This window comes from Oryzias latipes, chromosome 6 (genome assembly GCF_002234675.1).
Source record: "Oryzias latipes chromosome 6, ASM223467v1".
Classification (NCBI taxonomy): Eukaryota; Metazoa; Chordata; class Actinopteri; order Beloniformes; family Adrianichthyidae; genus Oryzias; species Oryzias latipes.
The window spans coordinates 16658883-16674649 of NC_019864.2; the positions used below are offsets into that span (position 1 = coordinate 16658883).

The window sequence follows — 15767 nt, forward strand, 5'->3', positions numbered from 1 at the left end:
CCAAAATCCTCTTTCTCATAATTTGCCAGTTTCTTTCATCCACAGTCCGGTATCCTATGTCTGATGGTAAATTTCTTTGTTTTGGTTAGTTGCTTATTCAGTCAAAATCCTATCAGTCAGGAAAGTATTATATAACTAACCACTGATTGATATTTAACTAGTAGAAGTCATTAAATAAATGATTTGGTTCTTCCCAGAAAAATTCTTTTTCTTTTTGTTTAAGTAGGAGTGCTTTTATTTATTTTTTGTACCATAAAAAGGAAACTGTACTCTGATTTTTCACAACTCTAATCCCAAAATAAACTTGACTGATGGTTTTATTGATGAGACAACATTTTAAAAAAATATTTGCACCCCCCTTTGCAACGGCGGCCGTGTCCCCGGGGTGCCGGCTTCCTGGGCCCGGCGGTGCTCTCTCCGCGCGGTGGGGGGGTTCACATTACATCTGAGCCGGGGGTGTCTGGTCCCTGGGGGGTGGGTTCTGGTCCTTGCTCCTGAGTGCTGGGCCCCGCCAAATTTCCAACTGTGGCCGAGCCTGGTCGGGCCATATTTATAACACCCCTTGTGGGCCCTCTTTTTTTCCCCGGGGTTCCCCCCTCCTGGGCGGGGGCGTCGGGCCCCCTGCCTCGCTCCTCCCTGGACCAACCGTGGGCCGGGCGGATGGTTGCCTGGAGTGCGGAGCGGGTCTCCCTTGGGGGGTCCTGGCTCGTACCTGGGGTTGGGGCGGGGGGATGCCCGGAACTCCTGGGTGGTGGTGGGGTGCTCGTTTGGGGCTGTGGGCGTCCTTCTCCGGTGGGGCTCTGCGTTGGGTTCTCCCGGCGCGGCGGGGGGGCTGCTCTCCTGGTTGGGCTGGGGCGGCGCTCTCTTTCCCTCCGTGCTTCCCTGGCCTCTGGCTCTGGGGGCCTTGCGGCGGCCCTGCTGGCCCTGGCCTGGGTGGCGGGCTTGGTCGCCCGGGCGGCGGTTGTTCCCTGCCGGTTCCCGTGTGGCGTTGGGGGGATTCCGGCTGCCGCTGCTGCTGCGGTGGGGGTCTTGGGGTGGGGATGGCTGGGCACTCTCCCTCCTTCTTTTCACGTTCCACCATCCATTTTAGAAGAACATAAAACCTCACCTGAGCACTGGTGTTAGCTCACCTTTGCACTAATAGCTTGCATGACTGAATGACTGAAATATTTCACACTAGTTGGTTATCAGGCATAAGTATGCGTGTGAACACTATCTGTTTTGTGTACATGTCGACAGGTGGACATTTTTGCAGCTAGCAGGTGTGTTTATAACATTTGAGTGTGTGTGGACAGGCCCCGCCCTTTTTGTACTGCATTTGAACCTTACCATAATGATTAACAACCAGTAAACTTGTTGCTGTATGCTGCTTCATGGTCTTATCCCCCTTCCCCTCCTATTATCACCCCCTACCCCCCCCTCTCTCTAGCGTCCCTCTCTCTTCTTCCCCTCTTTCCTTTTCCGTCCGGTCCAACACCAAAGATTTTCAGACATGATTGAAATTAATAAAGTTTGGCCTCAATTACAAAAGGGGTTTATTCAGACATACCTTTGGTTTGTCAGAAGATTAATAACCCCTCTTGTTAAAGCAAAATATGTCCAACACAAGAGGCCCTCAGCTCTCGTCTGTCTGCCCAGCTGTTGGACAGGACAAGTTAAAAAAAAAAAAAAAAAAAAAAAAATATTTGCAGAAACCGGTTTTTCTCAGAGACAGCAGCCATTCATCACCAGTCCAATCCATCACTAGACCGGCAACGGAACATGCTTGATTCGTTTGAGAGGATAAGATTCATTAATGCTTTTAATCACAGAGATTATTTTTAAAGAGTCAAACAACAGTGCCTGATGCTGAGTCACTGATTGGAACACCAATGTCTAGATGGGCTCTTAATTTAAGTATCTTATATTAAAAAGGCAGCAAAGGAAGTTAAAAGGAGCTCAGAAAATAGCAGGGGTATTTAGGAGTCAATTTGGAATAAACAAAAACATAGGTGACCCTATATTTCTGGGGCTTAAGGCTCTGCTTGCACACTTTAAGGGGACAACCAACGTCTTCTTTTTACTGCTGGTTGATAGACTAATAAAAACAAATAAATGTATTGATTATGTGAAAGCACAGTTACAAGAGAAAGTCAACCACTTCTATTTGTTTCAGTTGTCCCTTTGTTGCTAACGGCTTGAAACTAAATCCAAATATGGTTCTTGTGTCTGAATAGTGCAATCACAATTTTTCTTCTACTATCTCAATGTGCAAGATGTTGCTGCTTTTAAATAAAATAAACTAAAATAATAAAGACCTCAAATATCGTGTAGTTTTCTTTCTAATGAACCTCAAGTCTCCATTTGTATCTTGGAGGTTTTTCCTCGTTTTCATTCCCCAATCCAAGTAGAAAGGTCAACAGTGTAAGGTCAACAGTGATGAGACGCAGGGATCACATTAGTGTTAGACATGTTTACATTTGTGAAAAGTCGACATCTCCCTCCATCTACCAACAAAGGGAAGAAAGCCCGTCTGGAGTGTGTCTAGGAAAGACAGACGAGATAAAAACACGTGGAGTAGGACCTTTTTTTTTGGTGGTCTGGTTCTGCAAAAGGTAAAGACTAAAGTCCATCAAAGTTTGCCTGTCTCTACAACAGAAAAGATTGTTCCAGAAATACTCGGCTCAATGGTAGACGAGCCTTTTTCACTCCCCGTGCAGTAGCCCACAAGCATTTATCAAATAAATATTGCTACATACAAGCCTTTTTCTTCAACAGCTGTGTCTGATGTCGGAAGAGTTCCCCAGTAAAGAACCAACGCTTCAAATTTCACCCAGTTTTGTGTGGAAACCCCCCAAATATTTATGGCATTTTCTGGATTTTTCTTTTTCAAAGACTGCTGTCTGACCAGGGAGCACCGAGAGGTCAGAGTAAAGTGCTTTCAGGGGAGGAAGCCACGAAGAGAGAGCAGGTTTAACAAAACACTTAACATGCATCCTGAAATGAGGTTCTGCAGAACTGCATAGAACATCTTTTATGCACACATTCGTGCACATTTGCTGTAGACCCCACAAAGAGCAGGATTGTGGTTGGGTTACATATTTTAATTTCTTCTTGACTATAAGAAAATTCTTCTAACATATTTGGAGTTGGTAAACTTTATCTCCTGAATTCTTTTGTTGGGCATAACAAATACTCTAACAGCTTCTGTTTTCCCTCCACTGGGCTGGTGGTTATATTTTGTCTCCGTTTATCTCTTTCTCACCACATCCAGTGGGCTCGGAGCAATTTGCTTTGCAAATAACCAAGAGGGCCTTGTTACTGTCGAGCTGCCGAGGTTGCAGCCTATCAATGAAAAGCGTCCTTCCCCGGGTCGTAACCTGGCCTGTTGCTATTGGCTGCCGGGTGATCTAGGTAATAAGAAAACAGAACTTAAACCATACGCCGATGAATGCAGGAGTGCGCAGTTTTCCACACTTCACGGGCAATAAACAGCACGGTCACACAGATCCAAGTCATGAAAACTTGAGAGAGATTCCATAGGAAGCTGGTTGAGATAAAACAAGCCACTATCTCTACTGCTATAAACGTTATCATGGGTTGTCTTAATGCAGGCGACGATAAACTGACTCTATAGTACACCATGACATTACTTTGACAACCTTTTAGCCTCAATTACTCACATAAATTTAAATATTTGCCATGATTGGATCATCACAAAAAATATATTTTTTTAAATATTTAACAATCCATTTAAATGTCATTTATTGAAACAGGTGAAATTTAAAAAAATGTGTTCAAAGGAAATAAATGTAAAAGTTTGCTCCCATAAAAACGAGTCAGACTTTCTTATACACTTGTTAGGAAAGAAGATCAACTGAATGTGGACGGGTCAGGTGTCTGTGTGCCTACGCAAAAGCACCTGCGAGCTGTGCGTCTGATGCAACTCAAACGGTCTCCAGGCTCATCCTGCAGTTTTGGCCTCCGGGAATGAGAAAGCAGCATCCTGAGAGATCACCTGCTCTGCTGTATGTCATCGCAGCTCACTTTACAGACTCTGATTCCTTTTAAAGGCATAAACACTTCCTAAACGTAGTCAACAGTAAATTTAAAACAACACAATATGTGTGTCTGATTTTGTTTTTGTGGAATATTAGAATTTCTGGGTTGTTTTTTATCAGGTTACTGTTATTCTTGACTTTGACCCACATTTCAGGCAATTTTTCAGGTCTTTTGTTTAATAAAATTACCTCAATTTGGAAATTATGATCATATTGTTGCCTAACATGGGAAAAAGCAACTATATGAGAGACCCCTTGTCAATAAATAGTGATGTGAGCAGAACTTTGCATTAAATCTGTTTCCTTCCAAAGATCAAGTTTGGCAAGATATTTCTGTAAATTTCCTGGAAATCATGGACTATATGTACCTCAACATTTAGCACAATTTGTTTCAAAAAACATTTTTTTAATGTCATAAATGCTTAAAAACACTCCCTGGTTGCTTTTGTTGATATAGCCCCAAGCTGCAGCACCATGGTAACTGGATGTGGGCCATGTGTCGGCTCCACTGGGGAGAACGACTCCTGGCTCTTCAATCAAACCCCAATGAGTGAACACCCTTTTTACCTGTGAGGCCATTGGGACTGATGGAAGTCACCTACTAGTCTAGACTAAACTTTGGCTTCCCTCATGGGTGCATAAATGAGACCGAGCCTCATGGGTGTAGAGGGACCTGCATGATGCAAGTGCGACAGGCAATTGGCTCACTCATAAGCAGAAGTGGAAGAATTTCCATGTAAGCTTTTTATGAAGTGGACTTTGTGAAGAGGTCGAGCTGCAGTCCAAAGCTCCAACTTACTGAGGGGTAAAATGTGGGTCATGATTGGTGCTAAAAGGTGAAAACACCATCTGTTTGCTGTGTGGCAGACCTGATCTTAACTTTGCTCAAATGAAGTCAACCATTAACTATATTGGGGATAAGGCAACAGCTGGGCTTTCTTTCAGAGCGAGTCTCTTCCCTGCCCAATGATTATAAAAGGATAGATTGGAAATACAAGTGGAATTGAAAGTACTTCCTTTACGAGGACAGTCATTTCCGGTTGTCAGGGGGCAGAAAAGGCACGATACTAGGTGAAGCAGGTGACCTGTCAGCGGATGGAAACACGTGATTCCAGGTGGCAGCACGCAGCAGGGCGCTCGAGGGAGACAGCCAATAAAATCGCGGAAGCCAGCCGCGGGAAAAGATCATATGAGAAGAAAACAAGCCGTGGTCGGAGCGAGGGTGTAGCTCCGCCTATTGATCAAAGACCATCCTCCTCCCTTTTGTCTTTTCTTCACTTTGTTAACCTCACTAAATGCCTCGTGGATTTCGGGCCAAAGCTCCTGGCATGCCTTCATTAGTGTCCGTGGGATCACTGCGCATCGGCGCGCTCTTAATCCCAACGAGACTCTGTCCTGCTTTTCTTCTTTCCTCCTGATCTGTTTCATGGAGTGGAAGTGGAGATCTGTGGCAGCGGCGAGGTAAGAAATTAAGTTTTTATTTGTGTGTGTGTCTGTGTTTTTTTTTTTTTTTGTTTTACTTCCCAGAATCTTTTGTGCCGTGACGACAGATAGTGAAGATTGCGAAAGTGGAGCAACGCCGAGGTCAGCCTTCCCTTTGGTGGGAAGCGCAAAAGAATGTGAAAGTATATCGCCTAATCAAAACAGAAGCACGCGTCCTCTGCGTGTGGAACTGTGTGTGTCTTTTTATTTTATTTGAATTTAGCCACATTTGTGGTTCTACTTTCTCACCGACTCTCTCTCAGCCCCGCGTGGAAACGCGCTGCCATCACTAAATCCAAAGCGCGTAATTTCATTTTCATAATATTTGCGTCCTGCTATTAATCCGAACCGGTTGGTCACGGAGATGAGACAACAAGCTCGTGATTATGTTTCCTCACATCATCATGCAAATGCATCCGAACAAGTTTGTTCCCCCCGAGTTTTAAGTTCCGTTTTGAGTTTTCGGAGTCCATTTTTTTAACGATCCGAGAGGAAACTTAACCCCCGCCTGTCTCACGCGTAATCTCTAACATTCCAAACCTGTTTCTCCTGAGGGGGAAAAGCCTTTACAGGTAAAATGATTAATGATTGTTAGACTGGAATGACGTGATTTCTGGTTTTTTCCCTTCTTTTTTGCCTTTCCTGTTCTCGCGTGGTTTCAGGCCTGTCAGTTTGGACGGTTTGCTTTCGGAAGTCACACTCCATCACCCCACTCATGGGAGCGAGGGCACACGCACACCAAAACGCGCACAACGGCTCCTGACAGTTTCCTTGTTGCACACAGATGTATTTCTTGTCCCCTCGTTGATAGAACCATCTATGGAAGGTGTCATCCTGCAGACCTGCTCACTCACTGCCAGGAGCCTGGAAAGGGCTGATATTTGACCTTAGTAAATAATTGTTTTTCTTTTTTTCTTCCTTACCGAATATCCATTGCACTCTGCAGATGTCATCTTCCAGCGTCATGCAGTTTGCAGGATGCTTCAGTTGCAGCTGTTTCAATATTTAATAGATGATGAATTCCAGACCTGCAAGTGTTTTTCACACCACTTTTGTTTAAGGAAGTGTAAAAGTAATGCAGTTGATTTACTGCAAAAAAACAAATGACAATTAAGTTATTTGCCTCAGTTGTGTCACTTTTCTGCCTTTCAAGTTAGCAGTTGAACAAATGTTTCTTTACATTTTCCACTGATTTAGAGAAAAATGTACAAAGATTTGCCAAATAGTCATGTTGGGGGTCACTTTTTTGGCAAACCCCCTTCAGGGGTTGAGAGTCACCTTTCACTGATTCGCACAGGCTAATATTAGTTTGAAGCTGAAGTGGGGCTTTTGTAATGCAAATTAAAAGATGACAGTACCACTTAATGTTTAGAAATCAGGATGAAAGTTTTTATTAAAGTAAACAACCAAAATAGTAAAACTTCAATTTCCTACTCAAGCATGTTAAAACATCAGAGGAACGATGCCATTGTCCGTTGCTGTTATTGTTCATCAAGAACGAAGATGCAGAAGTGTGTGAGTGGAAAAACTGCAGCCTTTAACAGCTCTGGGAATATATGAGGCAAAAGTTCATAGAAAGGTTGGAGCGTGTAAGCCACATTATATATAGGAAAAAAAAAAAAAGGAGTCAAGACCCCAATCACTAAGATTTATCTATTTGACATGACTGAGTAAAAAGCTGATTTTGCTTAACTTTTAGAGAAAAGGTGCCCTTTTCTCTAAAAATAAAAATAAAACATGCATGCTGGAGAAAACATCCTCTAAGGAAATGAGACTGGTATGACCATAATGCATGCTGCCACATTTTTGACAGTAAATACCTCAAAGGTCCGGCATGGTGGTGGACTGTTGATGATCTGGGCTTATTTAACCACAGCTGAGGCAACTATAAACTCTTCTGGATGAGTGTATGGTCAAATGTGAGACCGTTGGTCGTCTAAAGCATTGCCAAAACTATTTCAAAAAACACAATCCTCGTAAACACAGCAAGAGAATTGCTTAGGAACAGACCATAATGCAACGGCACTTTACCAAGCTATTACGTTGATTCAATTACTTCTAAAGAATTCCCAATTCCATCTCACGTTAACATATTTTTCGATTACTTTTATTTAATTTATCTGTTCCTATTCTTCAAATGTGTTACATTTCCATCTTTTTCTAGGTTTAAAAACTGTTTTAAAATGCTTTGGGATTCAACTGAACAAACATTGAACTTTCTTTGATAAGGTTATGAATTCTTACATGTAAAGAAAAATTATTTTATTGAAAAAAAAGTGTTTTCAAAGAAAAAAGAATCCTTGATTGATTAACATGGCATTTTCTAAGTGAAGACTGATTTGATTTTTGAATATTTTTAAATCATAGCGATAAATAAAGTGTGTTTTGCCTTTAAAGTAAGCTTTAAAATCTTTGCTTGTATCTTTTTGTAATATTTACTGCTGTGGAATAGCAGAGTTGGGAAGAAATTAGTTGACTGTTTTCTTTTTGAAAGTTACTCGGTATACCACAATCTTCCTAATTATGCATTTTTTTTGTTTTTACATTTAAATATATTCATAATGAATGGAAATAACAGGTTGCATTTAGCAAGATCATGTGATCATTTGTGTTGCCTTTTCTGTAATAAAAAAGCTTGGGTTAAGTGTTGACCATAAATGTGTCATTTGGACTAATCTAAACTGCTGCTCTGCTGCTCTGTTGATGTTGAAGTGTTCATGAACCTGCTAACCAACAGAAAAACCAAATGCACTGAATGCAACACCAGTTTGTCATTTCCAAAAACTGCAGATGTTTTCATTTCCTACTTCCCTTCTTTTCTAAAAATGCAGAAATGAATTAATTTAAAGTAGCAAAAGTTTGCTTTTTGACAAAATTAGCAGTTTTTTCTGAACAAAGGTGGCTTGAGCCAAGTGTTGTACAAGTGTGTGTGTTTTTGGAAAAAGGAAGTTTGGTTTCACTGAAAGTTTGCGGTGATTAAAAAAGCAGAATAGAAACATGACGCTCGTTCTTCCATCGGTCTTAGGATGTAAACATAAGCTCCTAAGTGTGCGTTAGATCAGATAAGAGCTGGTTAAATTGAACCTTTGGGTGTGACGGTTGACAGAGTCTGGTGTGTAAAATTAACAATGAGACCACCAAATGCGGTGGAGATGTGTAGTCATTCAGTCCCATTATAGTCTCATCTTTGTCATGTGACCTTAAAGTGAAAGATGCCGCATGTGAGTAACATGTCAACACCCAAATCAACCAATCTGGAGGCTGTGGTAGAAAAGGCAAGATTGTACTTTGACTCAACTTTGGTGTACATGGTAAGCTCAAAACTATTAATATATGTGCTCATTTCCCAGATTTGCAACCTCTCCCCCATTGCAGGCTGCTATTATCGTTCCTATGCCTCAGCTGATCATGGCGTGTGTAGCTTGTGCCATAGGCAGACAGAATTGTCAAGGCTGGAAAAATGCAGGTTCCCCATCTGATGATTTTGTGCAAATATGTATTGTTTGAAAAGAAAATCTGAATTCACTTTTTTTTTCTTGTTTTATTTCCATCAACCCCAGGTCTGGAGCCATATGTGCGCACCATTATAAAGCTACCACAGGATGAGCAGCTATCCTGTCAAGACCCTCGCTGACCCAACGCTCCAAAACAAGATGCCCTTATTTGACGGACTTTCCAAAGCAGAATCCGTGCCCGGCCTCCTAAGTAAGCAGTACGGCGGGGCCTATCTTGCTTATGATCCTCGAGGAAAAGACTCCACAGGATTTACTCCTCCCTGGAGACCAACAAAGACTTCTCCACTGGATGACAGGAGTCCCGTGAGTCACCTCTCCGGCATGGAGGCGAGAAACCACTTGATATACAGACAAGACAGCACTTCTCTAGAGGAAGTCCGAGCTCAGCCTTCTTCTGTGAGTCACACCCCAATGAGAAAAGGTTTTATGTTGTATACTAAAAGCCCGGAGATCAGCGCTCCCACAGTCGCAACTGTTAGAAAGCAGAAAAGTGAACATTCCCCACCTCAAACACACCTTTACCTGGCAATTCCTAAGCCTGTGTACGGACACAACCCCTGCTGCAGCGACCTGGGCTGTGTGATGGGACAAAGGTACATGGAGCACCTACCACCAAAGATGCCAAACTCTGTGTATGAGCCCGACTGGATGCAAACCTCTGCTCACTACGCCGAAAAGACCCACATTCAGAGAAAAGAAGTGCTGCAACAGAGGAGCTTACAGTTTGACAGCAGCACAGAGCCAAAGCGGATACCGGTGCAGGCGTACAGCCCAAGCGGGCCCAGGACGTTTCCTTCTGTCAGTGAGCCTACCTACAGCAGTTACCCCTGTACCCCACCTCGCACACTGTTTACTTCTTTAAACGAGCACAGCCAGCCGTTACACACCATCCCAGGAGGCTACCCCAGCCTGTACGCCCCCCATCCCACATACGAGCATATGACCTCAGACATTTATCAGGAACGCTCTCCCGTACCCAAATATGGTCAGTTAGCACAGCGCCCAGTGTTTTACTACGCTCAGGCAAACAGGGAGTTAGAAAACAGGACACTGTGTAAAGATGGTGGCAATAAGCAGAGGGATGCCCCCCTCCCTCAAAAACACTCAATCCCTAGCCCTCTGCCTCATTACATAGTGCCTCAATCTTTTCATGCTGAAATTCCTTTTTCTTGCACTGAAATTCTGCCTAACCATTCCTTCATACGGGGGTACGACTACCCATATTTTGCAGTTCCACGGTTTCACTTGAACTCGAGCCAAATGAGAACCCCCTTAGAAAGGTCATCGCCTACCCTGCTTTCGAGTCGCATCAACATTTCCCCACCCAAAGACAAACCTGCCACCACCCTGCACATTGACAGCTCTGCGCCGCTTGTGCATTCGGACCATGGCAGACCACCCAGCCGTGGAAGCCAACCCGCCATCTCGCCGTCCAGACAGCCTGGCAGGTTTTTTCACCCACTCGCCGGTCTGCACCGAGATGCGCCCACTCTTTCGCCGGCTGCTGCGAGCATGGACAGACACCCAGAATCTTCTTCCTGTCGGGCTCAAGTGATGAAACAGCCGCGAAACCTTGCTGTCTCCCCGGCAGGGTGGATGCTCCAGTCGCCCACCTCTGATGAAACGTACGCAGCTGCGGCTTCGGGCGCAAATGGTCAAAAAGTCATCCGTTCGCCCACAGTTACGGCAGGAAGTAATCGGTCTGATGCGGAAAATCTCATTGGCAAGCGAGGCCTGAAGAGAAGCATCTCGCACTCCTCTCCACCTGTCAAAATAAAAGAGGAGGACAGAGATTTATATGAAGTGGAATGCAGCCAGAAACAACAAAAAGTGGAAAAGGAGACTGGGAGCAAAACGGATTCCCCTCCTATGCCAGTTATTGACAATGTCTTCAGCTTGGCACCTTACCAACTTCATCTGCAGGCGTCAGGGGTGTTATTTCCAGGAAGAGTACCTAAGAGAGCCACCCAGACGCCTGAGAAACACAAAGACCAAACCAAGCATGACGGCAAAGAAAAGATGCTGGAAGGAGATGATGCTGTCTTAACTTCAGATACTCCAGATGCTGCAGCTTTTAAAGTCGAAAAAGGAGACCAGTCCGATTCAGACGCATCTGTGGAGATCTGTAACGACTACAACAAGCAGACGATCAAAAAGGAGCGCGTGGAGGCGGCTTTATCTGAAAATGGGTCTGTGAAAGAAAAAGCTGAATTTAAAACAAAGTGCTCAACTCCAGGTGAAAATGAGAGTTTAGCCGAACTTAAACCTGCCGAACCAATTTCACCGGTAGACCCGTCTTCTGACGCAAATGTGGGCAAACATTTAGTGACCGTTCAACCCAAATCTAGCCAATCCCCTCAGAGCACTGAGAGTAAAGTCGATTTCAGAAACATCCCACCTCATTTTCTAAAACTTTCTACCTACAACATCATTATTCCTGGTGGCAAGCACCGCAGCACAGAGCTGGAGAAGCTGTCTCCACAGCCGGTGACCGTTCTCTCCCCAAAACCAGACCTGGAGATGCCAGTTCGAAAGCACTTCTTTGAGCTGCACCACTCTCTATGCAAGCTAATATCCAAATCTGTGTCTGCCTCTTTAGAGGAGAACCTCAAAAAATGGCTGTTTCAGATGAAAGTCGCTGAAGCTGCATGTCGGACCGATAAAGTCAAGGTGTCCTCGCTGCTGGGAGTAAAAGCCAGAGAGGCGTGGATTAACGAGGAGATCAAGTCAACTCTGGACAGGGTCCTCGACAGGCTGAGGGAGTACACATCTCAGGAGCGCTGTCCTTTTCCGCACGTCATGCGGACGGGAGCGGTGTTCCTCCCCATGCTGGTGATGAAGGAGCTGCTCTTCCCTATGGTCCAGGGCAGCTTCATTGACCAGGTCCTGCAGGAGCACAAGGTGGAGCTGCGGCCCACCACGCTCTCGGAGGAGAAGATCCTAATCCAGCTCCACAAGCGAGCCTGTTCCTCCAAGCTCAGGAGGCTGATGTCCCTCAAGCACCTGCCCGACGTCTACACAGATGTGGTCAACCTGCTGTATTACACCGACGTCTGCAAATATCTGGGTGAGTGCTTGTTCATCCGTATATGAAGTCATTGCACTTTTGATTGCAATGACTTCATTCTGGATTTATTTAGCGATAGCGCAGAAAACAAAAGTTCATCCTTAATGACAAAGACGCCAATTTTTAAAAATAATTTCATGAAAGGCTTCTCATATTTAGATGTCCCATAAACATGCACACTTTAGAAAAATCATGTAAAAATCTGTTTCTAGTTACAGTAGACTGTTGGCAAAAAAGACCACAGTCAGTTTTTTGTGAAGTGGCAACAATTCTTGCAAAAAGAAGTTAAACTGGTCATATATATTTGAATGCCTAATGTGAAAAACACAAATAACTATTTAAATTAAACACATTTGTAGCATGATATAAAAAATAGTGTTTTAACCCCTTCATGCCTGGATTTATTTCCAATTACCGTATGTAGAAAAATATTCTGCAGTTTTGTTTTTTTCTGTTCAAGGTGATTCTATTTCTAAATCAAGTGAACTCCTGGATCAAATGGTAGGTTGGATATTAGGGACATTTGGCGTCAAGAGGTCAGTGTAGGACATCAGTGGAAAACTGCTGGATCTTTAAATCAGTGTTTGATTTAGGGGTTTGTTACTTTAAAACTTTGTGTTGGAAAATGTTTTTTTTTTTCATTGTACGGTTATTTTTATTTCCCCTGGAAAATTTTACATTGGCTCAACATCACCTGGTAAAGCTGGCTTTGTTCATTTTTGGAGTTGTAGATGCAAAGTTAAAGAAAAAACAAGGACTTTAAAAATATTCATCTGCTTTGTTACTCTTAGCACTGATTGGATTAAAAGAAATAATTGTGACGGTCTGAAGTAAACATGTCGATTTTAAGATTAAAAAGGGAAAGTATCCAGTATTTCTGGAAATCCTTTTGAGTTGCACATTTGGCAGACTTTTCAAAATAAGAGACAATTTTCTGTAAAATATCTAAAATTATATAAAGGTTTCATAAGAATTTTTCTTCAAAATAAACCCATTTATTTTTTTCACAGAATCACCTTCACCTGATGCCCAAAAGACAGTCCAGGTATATTTGTATTTTATGTTGTCCCACAGTTTCCCCACTCTTTTGCTCTTTTTCTCATTTAGAAAGCAGAAAGCCTTTCTATTTACTCTTCAGGGGAAAACGTAACACAAACTGCATGGTTTGTAGTTTTTTTCTTCTTCTGGGGGCTGAGTAAGAATTCCTGCATATTCCAGCCAGGAATATGCAGGAAGTGAAGTTTTTCATGAATTGCTGCTGTATAAAATGAGATTTAAAAAAGGCAATTTGAGCTTTTATTAGCTCACATGTTAATTTTGACTATGTTCACATGTTTTTTTACTTTTTTTAATTTAACATCGTTTTTGGAGAAATGAGATCTGCAAAGTCCACGTGGCTCTTGATAAACCTCCCATCTTTTCTACTTCTGTATTCCTTTTTAAAATTTTTTTTTGTCAGTTGTGCCATTAGCATAGCCAAATTCTTTTTCCCTAAAGACAGAGTGATTCTTGTTCTGTATTTGCTCAGATAGTGTGAATCCTGGTGGGAGTATTTAGCATTAACTCAAAGTACAGAACGTGTTTTATCATGACAGGACATGCACTTTAACCTATTAGGGCAACGACTGCACTGAAGACTAACTTTATTTTGTTGTTCACTCCCCATGTAGCTTTTCTGAATCGGGCTCACTCCACTGACATGTGTGTGTTTTATAAAGATTGTTGCGTTGATCATGCCTCACTTCCAGTTGGTTCCTGGTTTGACGGCATGGCTTGTAGCAGTCTTGGTGTTTACTCCTACAGCCTTTGCTTCTGTCTAATGGTGGAGGATCGTTCTTTCTAATCTCTAAGCGTCAGTCAGCTGACGGTCTTGTTAACACTTTTAGAGCAATCATCAACTAGTCTTCAAAATCACCAAAACTTGATTTTTGAATCAAACATTCTTACTAACCAGTGTTTTAACAATAAATTCAATTTACAAAAAACTTTGTAACATTTTTCCTTTTTTCATAAACGATCTGGATTCTTCTGTATCCAACACTGAATACCTGTGAATTTTCCAGCAGGCTTTGTTTTTGACCCCGATGTTCTTGTGTTGCAGGATTGACTCTTGATCAGAGAGAAGAACATGAAGGTCTCAAAGCATCCATCAGAAGGATCTCTGACGTCACTGCGTCACCAATTTCCCCGCCAGAGCCACAAGTCGGGGACCAAGGATCAAAATCGCCCATCGGAAGGAGTAGAACAAAAGCCAGAGTTAAGAGCCATTCAAGAAATTTCTTTCTGGACAGCGAGATGTCCAATGAGGAAGAAGATGGTACGAAGACAGCTGATGAAGGTGTTCTAAATACACCCACAAAGAAAGAATGTGGGAGTGGCCTCGCCGTTAAAGAGCAAGACTCTACAATCCTTTCACCCAATACAGCATGTGAAAATTCATGGATGTGTCCCTTAACGCCGGACAACAGGTCTTCCTCCCCTGATGAAGCAAAGATGGAGAAAGCGTTGTGCCCGCCAGCGACCTCAAAACTCCAGATTGAATCCAAGAAGTGTTCTGGCATGATTCTCAAACTGAGGAAGATGCTCAGTGCGGGCGGGAGCCAAAAAAAGCCCCGCTACCAAGCAGTGTCAGGGACCATCTTTGATTCATCCCAGGCGGACAGAGAAGATGCCAGTCTTGACGGGAAACAGCAGAGGACGCCTAAAGCCTTGCACAGGTGGCGGAAAATGGAGGGTTTCACTCGCGCCTTAAGACCACTAAGCAGCTGTTCTCTGAAAAAGCAACGTTCACTCCTGAAAATCAAGTACTGCCCCTACTTGTCCACCTGCCACAGCGCCGAACACAGGAGGCGGTGGGTACTGCGCTCAGCTGTGCAGAGAGCACGTGGCGCCATGAGGCTCTACTATCCAGACTTGGTGGGAAAGAAGATCCACCATCTGTACGAGGAAGATGACAAATCTGAGGTGTGGTACAGAGGAGAGGTGCTGCGGGTCCATGAAGCTCATACCAACCCCATGAAAACCATATTTGAGGTTAGGTATGACAGCGAGCCCGAATGGAAGTACTACCTGGAGCTGCTGGTGGACTACAAAAAGGGCTGGCTCAAGATAGAAGACTAGCTTCTGAAGACGCACCCTATATGAAAGTTCTGCTCTCCTTACAGTGTGACCTTGAAGAAAGAATGAAGCTGGACCAGAAGTCGCGAAGTCATCCCATCATTTCATGCAACGTTCAGGACTTCTGGTGCGTTTTTGAGATGAATTCAAATGCGACGTTTGCGTTATTATATTAAGTGAACGCATTCCTAAAGAAAATTACCAAGACAATTCAATAAACTGCAGGAGACAGGCGACTTAAGTCCATCTTTATAAAAATGTGACATTCGTTTTATATTTTAATAGTCAATACTGTAACTTTTATGAAACCGTTTTGTAAAGGGATTGTGTGTTTACAGTCATCTTTTTGTGCACGTCACTTTTTTTTAACCCCTATAATGGCTGTGTTCAAGCTGCTCAAAGGTTTGAAATTGAGTTTTTACCCCAAAAACTAAACCTTTTTTTTTATAAAAATATATTAAAATGTGTTTGTCTTAAAGGTTTTTTTTTGTCTTCATCTTTAGTTGTGATGGTTTACCTTCTTCGGCTCAGAGAGGGAAATCAGTT

General features: G+C 43.1%; 1 protein-coding gene across 3 annotated transcripts; it reads left to right on the top strand.

Moving 5' to 3' along the window:
- Positions 1-5112: 5112 nt before the first annotated feature.
- c6h15orf39 (chromosome 6 C15orf39 homolog) lies at positions 5113-15694 on the top strand. Of its 3 annotated transcripts, none has more exons than XM_011476097.3 (5): positions 5113-5501; positions 8873-8988; positions 9083-12104; positions 13115-13149; positions 14206-15694. In XM_011476097.3, the coding sequence occupies exons 3-5, from the start codon at positions 9125-9127 to the stop codon at positions 14209-14211; spliced, it is 3021 nt and encodes a 1006-aa protein (XP_011474399.1). In that variant the 5' UTR covers positions 5113-5501; positions 8873-8988; positions 9083-9124; the 3' UTR covers positions 14212-15694. The 3 variants fall into 3 exon arrangements, with proteins under 3 accessions (XP_011474399.1, XP_020559700.1, XP_011474397.1); XM_020704041.2 differs by having other exon boundaries at positions 8873-8984; XM_011476095.3 differs by lacking the exon at positions 8873-8988 and having other exon boundaries at positions 5114-5501.
- Positions 15695-15767: the final 73 nt, after the last annotated feature.